This window comes from Arachis ipaensis, chromosome B9 (genome assembly GCF_059453495.1).
Source record: "Arachis ipaensis isolate K30076 ecotype BB chromosome B9, ASM5945349v1, whole genome shotgun sequence".
Classification (NCBI taxonomy): Eukaryota; Viridiplantae; Streptophyta; class Magnoliopsida; order Fabales; family Fabaceae; genus Arachis; species Arachis ipaensis.
In genome coordinates, this window is record NC_142444.1 from 53,418,572 (window position 1) to 53,434,200 (window position 15,629).

The window sequence follows — 15,629 nt, forward strand, 5'->3', positions numbered from 1 at the left end:
TAATGTTGTGATTAATGTTATCTGTTTTGATATTAGTATTAAAATCTATTGAAATTATAGTTAAATGTTAGATCTTGTGAATTAATTAAGTGATGCACTAATGTAATTATTATTTTTATTTTGTTAAATTAAAATATTATTATAATAATATTGATAAATTTATATTTATTTTTGCATTAGTTATTTTTAAAATTTGAGATTTGATTATTTTTAAATATTAATGAAGATATATATTTTAAATTTTAAATTTTAAATTATTTTATATTTTTTATTTAAATAACACTAAATCAATTGATTTAACTAATAATTTATTAATTGAGTTAATAAATCAATAAACCAATAGAGAACATTTTCAATCATCAATTGAATCCTGACAATTATGCATAACACTACCGTAACACACGTACAATCTTCGTCTCAAGAAAAAAGAGCCGTAGTTTCACTCACATCAAAAGGCAGACATATATATATTTATTATTTTATATGAAAAACGCCGAAAATATAATTCATTAATTATTGGATAACATTAAAGCGTGACTCTTGAACGATAACGTGCAGACAAATCCATAAAACAAAAATATCTTAAAACATGTAATCTTCTGAAGTTAAATCGTTGACATGGTTATGCTTTTGTTTTGTGTCTCTTCTGATTCGGAGTCTTTCTCCTGGCTTAACAGGTTCGCTTGCCTGTAGTCACTGAAGACATAGCAACTGAAGTTCAACTAGGTAATCACCAATTACACCTTTGCAATCTCCATGTTTTACACCTTTACACTTTTGCAATAACTGTAATTTCCTCTGATGGTGCTTCATGGTTGCTGCAATACTTAGCTTACTTCCCGTTTTTTAGTCCAAGAGGAGGAGTCAACCGTCAATTTTCTTTATTTATTTACCTTTTTGGGTGTGGGTGTGTGTGTGTGTGAAAAATCTTGACTGAGTTGTTCATATTCTTGGCCAACATTCTTTTCTTCTTATCATTTTTCACTTGATCTGCTTGTAGGTTTTCTTTTAATGGAAGACATTGAGCCAAATCTTGCAATTAAGAAGGATTTTACTGAAGTAATGCTTTGCCATAACAACTATAACTTCTGCAGTTTTTATATTTGCCAAGCCTGCAGAATTTTGATCTTTATGTTCAAGAGAATAATTAAAATTTTTCTCCTTTTCTTCTATCTACAGTTAATTGGGGCAACCCCAATGGTGTACCTGAACCACATTGTGGACGGTTGCACAGCTCGAATTGCTGCTAAGCTAGAGTCAATGCAACCCTGTTCTAGTGTCAAAGATAGGCATGAAAATGAAATCTCTCAATTTCAATAATTAAAGGCAAAGCTGTTTAGTATAGGGTTTAAGGATATTTGAGAACTTGCAATGATGATATTCTCCTTTACTCCTTCAGGATAGCGTTGAGCATGATTGAAGATGCTGAGGCAAAAGGCCTAATTACACCCGGAAAAGTTAGTAATTTCTTTCATACATATGCAGAGATTCTTCAGTGTTCATGTTCCTCTCAGGAATTAAATTAAATGTACTGTACTACATATTGATATTGTTTGGTGTATAACCTAAGAAAGTTTAATCTGGTTGAATGATGGTTGGAAAGACCGTTCTTGTGGAGGCGACTAGTGGCAATACCGGTATAGGACTCGCGTCGATAGCAGCATTGAAGGGTTACAAGCTTCAAGTGACTATGCCATCTTATGTGAGTCTTGAGAGAAAAATTGTATTGTTAGCCTTTGGAGCTGAGGTGTATCTGACAGATCCTGCTAAAGGAGTCGCTGGGGTTTTCCAGAAGGCAGAAGAGCTAGTAGCGAAGAATCCTAATAGCCATATGCTCCATCAATTTGAGAATCCTGCAAATCCAAAGGTATTCTCTTCATTCATTTTGCCTAATTTGGTTTCTAGGTTGGGAATTTCGCAGCATATTAATTTTTCAACCTTGTAGATTCATTATGACACCACTGGCCCAGAGATTTGGCGAGACTCGGGAGGCAAAGTTGATGCTTTGGTTGCAGGGATCGGAACTGGGGGTACAATTCAAGGCGCTGGAAAATTCCTCAAGGAGAAAAACCCAGATATCAAGGTGGGCTTCTTATTTGCCACGAATGCTTTCTGCACTGAGTGATTGATCGAATGTTTGAACAAGTTTTCTACTGTTTGATACTTTGATTGAGCTAACTCTATTATTTTTGCTGTTTTGTTTTTTGTTTTCGCTTTTGTTTTGAAATAGGTGTATGGTGTTGAACCAGCTGAAAGTGCAGTTCTAAATGGAGGAACCCCAGGTGATTTTTTACTTTACCTTTCTGTATATTTCTTTTTAGTAATCTATTGCTCTTTCATTGAGTAACTTCATGGCTCTATGATGATGTTCATGAAGGATTTAGAAGTCAAGGAATACAATACTTTACTTTCATCAATGTATCAATTACTATATATCAAAGTACATTTGTTTATCTACCGAAGAAGAGAATCGGAGCAATAGAAGATAATGAAGCCCTGCTGCAGGAACAGGAAGACTGTCAACAAATCAGATATCTGGTCTAACTGATTCAGATTAATTGATGCAGGTCAATTTCATTGTCTTCAGACCTGAGAGTGTGACTGGATTAATAGTAGGTGGTTGCCATGAAAACCAATGTGAAGTCTCAAGCATGGAAGTCACATTGTTTAATTTACTAGTCTCTCGACATTGAAAAACACTAAAACAAAGATATACAAATTAGTCCTCCTATGCATTTATTTCGTATGGAAGAACTAAGCTGTAGCCCCTTTACGAATGGTGCAAGAGCTGAGAGGAATGTCATTGTCAAATCCTAAGCAATGACTTTGTCCTTCATGTGTTTTGTCAGGCATCAGGGGTTTACTCTATTTTTATATTTATTATTATGACATGAAGCTGTTTACTAATTGTTCTCTCTATTTGTGCAAATGTCAAAGGTAAGCATCTTATCCAAGGGATTGGTGCTGGTATCATTCCCCATGTGCTTGATGTTAATCTCCTAGATGAAGTTATTCAGGTAACTACTAATACATTTGGAGATTGTTTTTCTATTTTGATTTAAAACTTGACCATTCCCTTTCTTTGGAATGATGAGATTTTGTGCTTTATAGCAATCTCACTCGTTCTGTTTGGGATAATACTGTCATTATTTGTATTTTTCAGTGAATTTACTAAAAATAATTTAATTAGATTATGTGCAGAGATCTTTCTCACTTAGCATTGGATGGTACAATAGTACAATATCTAGGTATCAAAACGAATTCAGAAGATTGCACAATCAAACTTTTATATAATTGACAGGTCAAACAAACATAGGCCCCCACTAAGTCATAATTTGTCTTAGTGGGGGCCTATGTTCGTGCTCCCCTGTTCAAATATAAGTTTAAATATTTTCGTTGCATGGTTTATATAGTATATAATTCTTGAAAGGAAAAGTCTAGGAGGCCAGCAACTTTATTAAATTCTGGCCAGTATATAACCAACAAAGAAAAGTGAGCCATTGGATGAAATCTCACACCCATCTCACACTATTAAAACTATCATTGATGGCTATTTGATGGCTACAAATCATAAAGTTGCTGGCCCCTAACATTTCTCTTCTTGAAACATGGTATGTAATATGTTTTTGGTTTCTGTTTTGACCAAACAAGGTTTTATGAGCTGCAGGTTACAAGTCAAGAAGCTATTGAAACAGCTAAGTTGCTCGCCTTGAAAGAAGGTTTGCTGGTATGAAATGAAGTTATTGTTGTTGGCTGTTTATATCCTATTCAATAAATAATAATTGTTTCAACTTTACATACTGGCTGTGTGTGGATACTTCTGCAGATGGGAATTTCATCAGGAGCCGCAGCAGCAGCTGCAATAAAATTGGCGAAGAAACCAGAGAATGCCGGAAAGCTCATTGTTGTAAGTTATGATCCTCAGTTTGTCTAAGACTCTAGCCTGTTTATTTTTTTTGGTGACTTCTCTAGCCTGTGTTTGTTTTAGGGTCTCAAAACACAAAAATATATGTTGGTAACCGCTTCGATAGGTACTCAACGTGAACAACGGGATGGAAATTTAACCCAAAAAAATTGAAAAAAAAAATACTCTACCCTAATTACCCAACCAAAAAACTCTATTTAGTAATTCAAAAACTTAATCATCCAGATACCTAGTAAATTGAACATCCAACATATTTTAATTGTATCTAACTAAACTCGTTCCAATCAAATAACCATCCACATAAAAATTAAAATAACCATCTAAATACCTACTAAAAATGACTATCCGACTAAGAATTAAAATAATCATCCACATACCTACTAAAATAATCCAAGGAGGCAGCGTACCAGATAATAAACGACGAGTTCATGCTAGACGGAAATAAAAGTGATTTAATGTTATCCTGCCGTCAATTAAAATAATATATCAGATTGTATTTTTCAATTATTCTCACTTGAATGTATTCATTCTCAATTAGGTCTCACTTGGATGTATTCGATTTTAATATTGTACCCACTATTTGTATTTAGGTTCAATTATGTCTCTAGAAAAGTGAATTATATAAATGTGCAAGACTCAGTTTCAACTTTTGATGAACTACTTTTTGGAGTGGATCATTAATTCTATCCCAAACATTTGTATTCTAATTTTAAGAAGAGATTTTTAAAACTCGAACTAAAGCTCATGATGTGTAATTGATGGTAGGATAACATTGAATCACTTTTACAAATGTTAGGGATACGAATAAGACTATTTAAACATTAGAGACACAAATAGGACTTACTCCAAACATTTGGGACAAAAATTGATTCTTTGCGGTTATATATTGTGTAGGTACCAAAAGTATTAAAATAATATGATAATAATAATTTAAAGAGAAAAATTATTCTTTTGTACATTTATTTAAAAAAAATTGCTCTGTTTAAACTACTTTACTTTTATTCTTTAAAAATTTGCAACAATGATTTATATCCAATAGAAAACTTTTAATAAAATTTTTGTTTAAAGTGGGTGGAAATTTTTATTTAAAATAATTAATGGTTGTATAGGAAAATTTTTTTCAATAATAAATTTTTTTATTAAAGGTAATATTAGAACTTAAATTTAGACATCAAAACTTCTGAGATTGTCATTATATATTGTTATAGATGTTGTTATAGATAATGAAAAACTAATTTTATCCATAATAAAGAAAAAGTTGTTAATGTTAATGAGTTATAGTTCAAATGACATCATCTTCCCATATTCATCTAAAAGGTCGCGGGTTCGAGCCTCCTTATCTTTGGTAAAAAGAAATAAACATGTGTCATCATGTTCATGTCTAATAGGCATAGACATCAGCTAAACTCACAGTAAGAGGTTGTTTATTGACTTTATTCTTAGGTAAATTTTTTTTTTTTTGGTAAATTTTAAAAATATCACTAATGTTTAATTTGATTCGATTTTCTCTCTTATAAATTCCAATTCTATTCTTATTATATTGCTTTTTCAACAATCAACAAATTGCCAAATTCTTTTTTCAATTTTTGTCCCTCTGTTGTCATCATCAATGTCAATATCATATTACCACTCATCACATTCTTCTCCCTCCATCATCATCAACACACCACATCTGATCCATCAACAACCCATCCCATCCAGTCATTGTTATTGCCACCACCACCCTCAACCTCAGTCCCACAACCCCACTCCACCCAACAGCCACCTCCACCACCCTAACCTCAACCTCACAACCACTGATGGAGGGACAATCATGTATGAAAATTATAACTAAATTTAAATATTAGGGACAACATTAAATTAAATTAAATATTAGAAGTATTTTTAAAACTTTTTAAGTTATGATCTTGGGGCAGAAGTGGTTATAACTTATAACTCCTTTAATGTCATTGCTCAGAAATTTTATTACCATTGTTTTGCAGGTGATATTCCCCAGTTTTGGAGAGCGTTATTTGTCTTCACCATTGTTTGAATCCATCAGGCACGAAGCTGAACAATTGACATTTGACTAAGGTCCCAATTCGATAATAGTTTGCATAAATTTCTTAGCTCCATTGTTATAATCCATAGTGCAATCTATATACTATATAGTAAGTTAGATGATGTGCAGACCGATGATACTTCGGGAGCTGTCTACGAAATAATGGGAATTTTTATTAAATTAAATAAAATAAAATTCTTACAAACCTAGCTTAAAATTATAAAAAAATGGTGATGTTACATGACTAAGTTATTTTACTAATTAAGTTTAATTAAGTTTGACCAATAACATAAAAACTAGCGGGTTAATTATGGTAAGCTGACAAAAAATTTCTAAAATATGTTATTGATCAAGCAAACTATTGATAATTTGAAAATGTGACAAAAAGAACTAATAAATATTATATATTTTGTAAGTGATAAAAAATTTGTCGTATTTAACAAATAGTTTATTCATTTGATTCGAATTCTTGTGATAATATTTGAATAAATATTTAGAATATGTAACAAAAAATTAAGAGAAAAAATTAATCTCTTTTTTTTATTTTTCAAAAAAATCTGGTCATTTACACTAAAAATATTTTAAAAATTCACTTTATGTAAAATTATCAAATTTTAAGAATGAAAAGATCTTTTTTTTTTATCAATGATTGTAAATTTGTATCCATATCTAATCTGTAAAGTTTTTTTTTAGAGTATATATTTAATATTTAGTTTTTTTTTATCGCATTTTTAAATCTTTCAGGGGTTTATTTGTCGTAAGTGTGTTTTGGGGTTCTTGTCATTCAGCAATGTAAACTTTTGGATATCATTTTGGTAGTTTACTAAAAAACTAGCTAAAAAGGAGACACGTAATGAGAAAAAAAGCTTGGTTGAATTTGGTTACTAAAATAACTTGTTGATCTAGTATTTTACTATTTTAGCTATCAAATTACCACCAATATAAAATATATGTTAAAATATAAAATACACATTAAAAATGAGTTAAACAGTATATGTATTTATGCACAAATATATAGTAATTGATTTGGTAGTTAATTTTTTGTGTGTACATGGTATTTTTGAAAATAAAATCTATTTAACTATTAAAGAGAATTTGACTCTCGAGAATATTATTATCATGGTTCTGAAAATCGGACTGGATTGGCCATTCGAGCCAGTTCAATCGAGAACCGGTGAAAATACTAGTTTGGTCATAGGAAAAAAACCGTCATGGAAAAGTCGTTTTGAAATACCCACCATTTTAGTATTTTTAAAAAATCATAAAAAAAAAAAGGGTTTAGAAATGCAGAAACAGTCTCTGTCTTTCCCCTTTCACTCACATAGAGGCACAGTTACAAGGTTGTCTCAAAGCTCTTTCCCATTCTTCCTTGAAAACCCTAGCTTCCATGGTGCTACCGTTGGTCTCACCGTTGCCGCCTGGGTTCGTCATGGTCATTTGCCAATCCTCCCGGTTTATTGTGCTCGAAGGCCCTTCTGTTCACCCAACACCAACATCTCCAGGTCCTTCTTCGCTTTTGTCTGTTGCCAGTGTTCGTTGCCAGCTTGTCATCGTCTGTTGCTAGCTTTTCTTTGTCTGTCGCTCTCCATAAAATCTCTGGTCACTATCCTTGCCGAAGGTAATGCCTCGGATGCTCAGTCAGTTTTTAGTGCTTGTTCTTGGTTGATTGACTTTGCTTACTGCTTGATGATAAAGTTTAACTCTATTACTGGCTTACTGATTGATGATATATTGGTACTGATAAATTATTAATATCTCTTATGATTTTTCTTTTAGTTATAGATGTTAGTATTAATCAAGAAGCACTTGCTGATAATAATGCATTTGTGGATAATAATCTGGATGCTAATTCTCCCAATTCTAATTATGCTGCTAATCCTCTTGATTCCAATGATAGTCAATCACAAACTTCTTCTAATATACGGGAAAAAAGAGATTCAGCTTAAAAATATGTTGCGTTACAAGTAGGGTGAATAGAAAGTCACATTACCAATGCTTGTTTTGTCTACAAACTTTTGGAGGAAACGGACTCAGAATGAAAAAACCATTTAGCAAAGATAACTAGAGACATTAAAAAATGTACTAAAGTTTCTTATGATATGAAAAAACATATGGATGGCTTATTGAAAGAAACTCAAATAGATGTTTTACCAGAACATCTCTTTGAAGATATTATCAATTCAAGACTACATATCAGCCTTACACAGATATTATCAATTTAAGATGGGACAAGCATTTGAAGAAAGATCTACATGCTACAGCTTATTTCTTGAATTCTGCTTTGTTTTTTATGAAAATTACAAAGAAGCGCCTGATGTCATGCGAGGTTTATCTGATATTGTTACATTGCATTGCAAGTGTAACAATTTCAATTCAGTTAAGGCAATGAAAGAAATATACTTATATAGAAATCGAAAGGAAAGCTTTGATGGATATCGAATCGATCACCGGACCGTTCTAGTTACTGATTTATTGATTTACGAATTCAACCAGTTCAACCGTGATCTAATTGAAATAATTATTTTATAACCAAAAAAAAAAAAAAAACACCTCAAAAGGGACTGCTAGCACCTAAAAATTACTCAACTAAGTGTTCAAATCCTCATATCAAGTCTTCTACTACTAGTATACCCAAAACACAAAAATACAATAATCAAAATTTTCTATTCTAAAACTAATAAATCTCCAAAAAAAAACACTAGACCCATTTGATTACTCACTAATTTCTATAAAAACCAAGTCATATCAACCCTTAAATTCATATAAAGTTCACAATTTTAGAAACAAGTTCACATTATGATGCCTATTGGAAGAGGTGACAGCAAACTCATTCCAACCAACTTCATTTCCTTCCCACTTTAGAATCCAGCCATCTGCAACGTCGGTGTATGGCCTTCTATCGTGACGATCGAACGCGAAACTCTCAGGACTAAGGGATCCGGTGACGTGGAGGAGGCACATGGCATGGAGTAGTAAAGGGCTAAAGTGAGGCTAAATTGAGGCTAAACACCATAATAATGAGCTCAACATGGAAATTTAGCCCTTATGTTAGGATTTTATGTCCATTACAAGAGGCTAAATTAAGGCTATGACAACATTTGTCATTTCAGATAACTATTGTCAGACTATCTATTAGCCAACGTGTCACTTAACATTTTAGCTAAGCATGCTGTTAACAGAGATAGGCGAAGGAGCTATCGTGAGTAAACTTTTAAATTTGAGAGTATAATTTGAATAAATTAAAAATTGAAGGGCCAATTTGAGGCTGACCTCAAATTTCAGGGGGTCATTTTGAGTATTAACTCTAATGAGTTCTGATAAACACCATTTTATCATTCTAAATTGTGTAAAAAAGTATGAAGTTTATCAACTAATCTATACAATTTTGGTCTAATTGAGTTTTCTAAACCATACTTATGATGAAGTTGTGTGTAAAAAAATATGCTTTTCGTACTTCTAATTATTAATTTTTAATCTCTTTTTATGCCATTTAATGCCATGATGAGAATTTAGCAGATCCCATAGGGCGGATACCTCAGTCCCCACCCTTGTCTCCATTTATTTGTGGAAACGGGTCCCCGTCACCGTGGGGACTTAGTGGGTCTCTGTTTTCCTCCCCGTCGCAAGTAATCCCCACGGGTTCAAATTTTTTTTTTGCCATCCCTAACTATAGGTCAATCGTCATCGGGAAAGTCACTATCGGTATCGTATTCACGGTCCAACAAGATTGCTTCCCTTTTCTTGTTGTACTCTACTTTAGGCATAACATCTCTCAAGGCATTGAGGTCCCCTATGACCTTGAAATGGTTAAGCCTGATCATCATCTGATTATTCTCGTGCTTTATGACATTCACTGCCTTCTCCAGGCCTTCAAATGTTGAACGATCCAGTCTAAGAGAATACCTAACCGGCCTCCTACACGAGTAGGCAATCAGAGTTTCCACAAGCTTTAGTCCTTCCTTCTCCCTATACGCCTATTCCTTCCTCAAGGTCCTCAAATTTCTTATGGAAAACCTAGCACTGGGATGCATGTTGTAAGCAAACATGCTAGACCTTTCTAATGCCTAATACCTCTCCATCAAGTCATACATTTTTTTAGGTGTGTAGTTGATCTCAAGAGGAAGCACTGGATCATAAAACCTATCAGGCCAGGGAATACTCATCCTTCTTACTTATGAAGAATTTGTATTTACAACTGATGGTATTTATAGGAATAGGTGAAAGAGACTTCTTCGATAGAGAGACCTTCCCTCAAATATTGGCCTAATAGGCTCACAAGGATCACCAGAGGGCTTTACTTGCGGTTTGAGTTCCACATTCAGCAGTCGAACTCGTCAAGTTGTCACTCATCAGATGCTGCTAAAAATGTGATAGAAAAATTTAGTCTATGGATTCGACTACATGGTACACCCTTCAACCTAGTTAAGACAGGTAAGGGGTGATATTTAGGAAAGGGATACAATGAGAAATTTCTCACAACCCACGGTTCATGATTTCGACCTTACACAATAGGTATATGAGATTTTAAAATATTATAAGAATTCGGTCATAATGTAACATGGATCTTATTAGAGCTACACGTACATCGAAAGGAAATGCAACTGTTGAGGGAATAAAATTTCATACTATAATTGCTAAAAGAAACACACTATTTCAACACGTGATGACCAATGAAAAGAGATTTTGAATTGTTGGTTTCTGACTAAAAGATGGTGAAAATCTACACATCTCACTGCAAAGAATCCTACAGCATAGAACTTGCTATAGATGGATGGAACATGTCGTAACAAGTGGGCACATGTTCCAAAAGAAAGAAGGAAGATATCATGAAGATTTTCACCTTCACATGCCCCTGCCTTATGCGAAGGAACATCTACTTATGTGTAGAGGTATCTCCAAGGTCAATCTTGATGAATATTTTAACCAATATTTGACACCCGATTTGACGGAGGTGCAACTTCCAATGAAGTTTTAAGTGTTGTCCTTCCAATGACAAGACAATAGCTGATATAGGATTTTCTGATGCAACTCTACTAGTCAATCCCGAGAATATTCCAGAGCTTATTTTCACACATGTTCGAGATTTTATTCTCCCACCATGATTTTACTCATCTTGGGAATTACAAGAAATAGTCCAGCTAGACATGTTACGGAAAAACAAAGAAATAATGGTGAAAAAGAACAGAGGAAGCAAAATAGATCTATATCGGCTAATATAAACATGCCTCATTATCAAAGTGGTTTTCAACTCCAACAACTGAATCACTTTCATGGCGATACAATAAGTAGTATCCCATGTATCCCTAAGCCTTACCACGATCGAAAATTCTTTCGGGACGGCTATATCAACATGCTGGACTGGGTGTACTAGCAGTATGAGACCATCGTGCCTGAGGAGCTTGAGAAAGAGGCTATAAGGCGTGAATATGAGTTCCGTGTGAAAGAGTAAGATGATTTCAAAAGAGACCTAGAGAGGCTCGGTGGGGCTATGCCAAACTTGAAGGTTCTAATGACAATGATTATGAAATCTCCTTCCTAAGAATCCGTAAGGAGAACAAAAAAAATAGCTATTGTATAGGTAGATTAGCCATCAGGGAAGCTTGCATGAAGTGGGCAAAGGCAAAATAAGTAGAAGTAACAGAAAATGATGAAGACAACTTTTTTGGTAATGAAGACTACCTTTCAAACCCTGAGGACAATAACAGCGATGACGAGTAGAATGTGTATGACCGTGATCCAAACAAATCTACCTCCGCTAGCTATGACTATGCACCACATTCTACTATCTTCCAACCATGAATATATATTATCCTTGGTTTTACTATTGATGCTTAGTTTATGCTAGTTTTTTCTGATGCTTAAATTATTTATATGTGATACTCCTTGATGCTTTGTTTATGTGCCTCTGATGCTTAGTTTATGTGTATGTGTGACGCAATAGTGTACATGTACCTGATGATTTGTTTATGTATCTCTACGATGCAAAGTTTATGTGTTTGTCTTTATGCCTATGCTTCCTTCCGTTTAACCCTCACGGGACTACGATGTTGAGATTGGTGTCCGTTTTAACTCTACCACACTCGCTTACTCCTTTTCAACCATGATTAACGGATGCACCGCAGTCATTGCAAGAAATGTTTTGGGGAAGACGGGCACGAAACTCCTTGAGCAAGTTGTCTAGGAGGTTACTGTACTGCTCAGAGCGTACAACCGCTTCTACAACCTTGCTGAAATAGTTCTAAAGGCAGTCATAATGCTTCACGTGCAGTAGTCTATGGTCTACCATGTAACAACTGTTGATGGTTGAATGCCTTCTGAAAATCCACTTGCTCTACCTCGGAAGTAAATACCAATTAAAGATAGCCGAAACTCTCTCCTGTTAAAGCACAACTAGTAAATGACAGCACATAATGTCCTTAAACTCACATAGCAGGCAATCACACTGTATAGACCCCCGTCCCTCTTGAACTTGACTCGGTGCCTCACTTCTCGTCATCGGCCTGCTATCTTCACATCATGGACCACCTCAAAGACTTGGTTATCATCTTTATCTTGCGTCAACGATACAGCACAGTTCATCTTCTCTCGAAATTCACGCTGCACCTTCTAAAAGATGTCATTCATGTATTCGAATTGAAACTGCACTTTAATCTCGCTGTTAAAGGAGCAACATGGCACAACTTTTTTTAGAGAGTCAAAATTCTTGCGGCTTCCCAAGGTTGTCTGCGGGTTCAGATACTTGTCGAACAAAAAATGGACACTCTCGCTTCTCTGAGTGGATGATATTCTAGCCTAAAAGTCACCCTTCAGATACACTGGAACCCAGCATCTACGATCATTCCACATCCCTTGCAACCATTCGTTGTCCTCGAGACAGTAGGCATTCATAAAACCAGTCCAATTGTCTTCAAAATTCTCTATAGTCAAACTTTGGTGAATGACTTCACTCATTGTAACCTGAATATGTTCGTACCAGCCGTATCCTTTCAATTTCTCACGAACCTTCTTCATTATGTCCCACAAGCACCATATATGCGTAGTATGTGGCAGGGCCTTCCTAATAGCAGCTTTCATAGAGGAATGTTGGTTAGTTACAATAGTTGCTGGTGGCCGTTCGGACATACAGTTCCCCCAAGAATTAAACAACCACACAAAGAAAGCCTCATCTTCGGAGTTAAGTAACCCACATCCAAGAAGTACAAATTACCTATGATGGTTAACTCTGACAAAGGCAGCAAATGGCATGTCGTACTTGTTTGGTAGGTATATCATATCAAAGCTAACAATATCCTCGAAGCACTCGTACACGGCAATGCTCTGAGGATTAGCAAAATATATCCGAATAATTCGACCTTCTCATTGTAATCAGCTTCATAGTAAAAACGATTGTCTCGCTCCTTCATCAGTTTGAAGTAGTCCATCACTGCTTTACCATCGCCTCCTTTCCCAATTGACCTCCTATCCAAATCAATGAAATTCTTCACATCTTTCTCCTGAAAACTAAGGCTATCAGGTCCACAGCATGATTAAGCAGATTCTAAAATGTTTTACATACTCGAATGCCGGCTTGTGAATCAATTTGGCAAGTCCTTTTAACTTGGATAGAAATAACCTTATTTCTCCTCAATAACCTCAAATTAGTGCAGTTCAAATCATGACAGTATTTAAGTTCAACTACCTTAACAATCCAACTACCACCGACATCGAAAGAGGCAATCATCTTGGCTTTACACCCTGTAGGTCCTTTTGGGAAGGTCTTCCTCATTTCATCAACCTTTGATTCGGCTCTGCTCTCCCAGTTGCAGACAAGTATAACATAGTATATAACCCCATCGACATTCTTTTTCGAACACTTATTCCTCTAGTCAAAGGCAACACTTCTCGCGTAGGTGTAGTAAAATTGGATTACTTCATCCATAGATTCAAATTCCAAGCCAACAATGGGAACATCATCACCAATTTCTGATTGACATTCCATGACGGCACCTTAATTGATAGAACACTTCCAAAGTTCTTTGGAAGAAAATCACAAAGGGGTCGAAAAAATTAACATCTAACCATAAATGCTTGTACCAACAACATAAGCATGATCAAACAGAATGCATTAAATCAAATAAATACACTTAAATGCAACCAGAAGAATTTACGTAAAAAACCAACTGACTACTTTGAAAAACAACCATGTTTTGGACCAGGTAATAATTGAAAACTCTGCCTCCAAACTAACTAATGATTAATAACTTACAAAAATATTTTAACGCCACTATATTGGTTCAACTACCCTAAGTCGCATCTACAATCGGTTTCTTAGTAGGGTTTACAAAATACTAAAACTAGAAAAATAACTCTAATCTCTCACGAGCCGTGTGACATCAGTCTAATCTCTCACATGGGCCATGTGACAGTCATTTCCTGTTTGATCTCTGAAGGTTGTGGTAGGCTTAGAGAAGGGGGATTGAATCTATGCCTTTCTTTTTAAGTTGCTGGTATGACCCTTTAAAACAAACTTTGAATTCTGATTCTGTTTGAACTCAGCAGTGGAAATTTATGAGACAATTTGTTATTGTCTCATGAATATCAGAAAACAGAATAGTGCAGAAAAGAGAAAAGCTAACACCAGCATATATCCTGGTTCGGTTGCCTTGTGCTACGCAACCTACATCCAGTCTCCTCCACAACAATGAAGGAATTTCCACTATAGTTAACAGTATTACATACACCAATTCCATAGGATTGACACAATCCTTTCACACTCAAGTTCTAACCTAACTTGACATTGGCTATGCTAATACCTAACTATTCACTCTTAGTGCTGACTCAACTAAGAAAGGGATACCTCACGGGTACAAGATACAAGACACAGATATTCCTAAAGAAATATGAAAATAACTCTAGGCTTTTCTCTCAAGTGTATCTCTCGGCCTTTTTCCACTCATGGCTTTTACTTGAGCTTTCTCACAATGCCTTTTCTCACAAGAAATTACAGAAAGATAAATATAAAATAGTACATTACAATCTGTAAAACATGAAGGAGATTGACTTCATCAGCAGCCTCTTTACTATGTACAAAACCAGATTCGCAAACCTCAGATACAGTTCTTCAGTATTGGCCGAATGCTTCTTTGAAAGAAAGCATTATCCAAGTATAGGAACTTCTTTGCAGAACACTATTCTCAAATTCTGGTTTTCTCTCCTTGGCTTCTGAATGAACAACAAGACTTCTTTTATCTCCTTGCATGTTGCTGGGTTCTTCTTCCAAGGTCAACACCTTGAGCCTTGAGCTTCACCAACCCACAGATTCACTTTTTCTCATTAAACCTCAGAGTAGAAACTTTGCTTCTGAATTCTTCATCTTGACCGAAAGCCATAAAGCAGCAACCACAAGAGTCTTCCAATGGTCAACTTGATCTGAGCCCTTGAAAACCAACTTGGTCCCCAAGACATGTTTGAGACCGTGGATTTACAGCAGAAAAGAACAGAAATCCTCTTTTCCATATAGCTCAAAACTGAGATACAGGGAGTTGAAGATGAACAAAAGAAAATGTGTTGCATGCAAGAGGAAATGGATTACCTTGAGCTTTCTGATCTTTTCTTGATATGGATGATTAGACCTCACCCTTCTTTGCTTAACCTTCTCTTTCCTTCTTCTTTCATGACTAGCTT

General features: G+C 35.0%; 1 protein-coding gene across 2 annotated transcripts; it reads left to right on the forward strand.

Annotated features, from left to right (window-relative positions):
- The first annotated feature begins 496 nt into the window (after window positions 1-496).
- On the forward strand, window positions 497-6,172 carry LOC107618189 (bifunctional L-3-cyanoalanine synthase/cysteine synthase D1). Of its 2 annotated transcripts, none has more exons than XR_015900041.1 (11): window positions 497-726; window positions 1,001-1,059; window positions 1,180-1,289; window positions 1,400-1,457; window positions 1,604-1,867; window positions 1,946-2,083; window positions 2,231-2,282; window positions 2,378-3,017; window positions 3,668-3,727; window positions 3,827-3,907; window positions 5,908-6,172. XR_015900041.1 is itself a non-coding variant. In XM_088500246.1 (11 exons), the coding sequence occupies exons 2-11, from the start codon at window positions 1,012-1,014 to the stop codon at window positions 5,995-5,997; spliced, it is 981 nt and encodes a 326-aa protein (XP_088356372.1). In that variant the 5' UTR covers window positions 497-726; window positions 1,001-1,011; the 3' UTR covers window positions 5,998-6,172. The 2 variants fall into 2 exon arrangements, 1 of the variants encoding a protein (XP_088356372.1); XM_088500246.1 differs by having other exon boundaries at window positions 2,938-3,017.
- The last annotated feature ends 9,457 nt before the right edge of the window (window positions 6,173-15,629 follow it).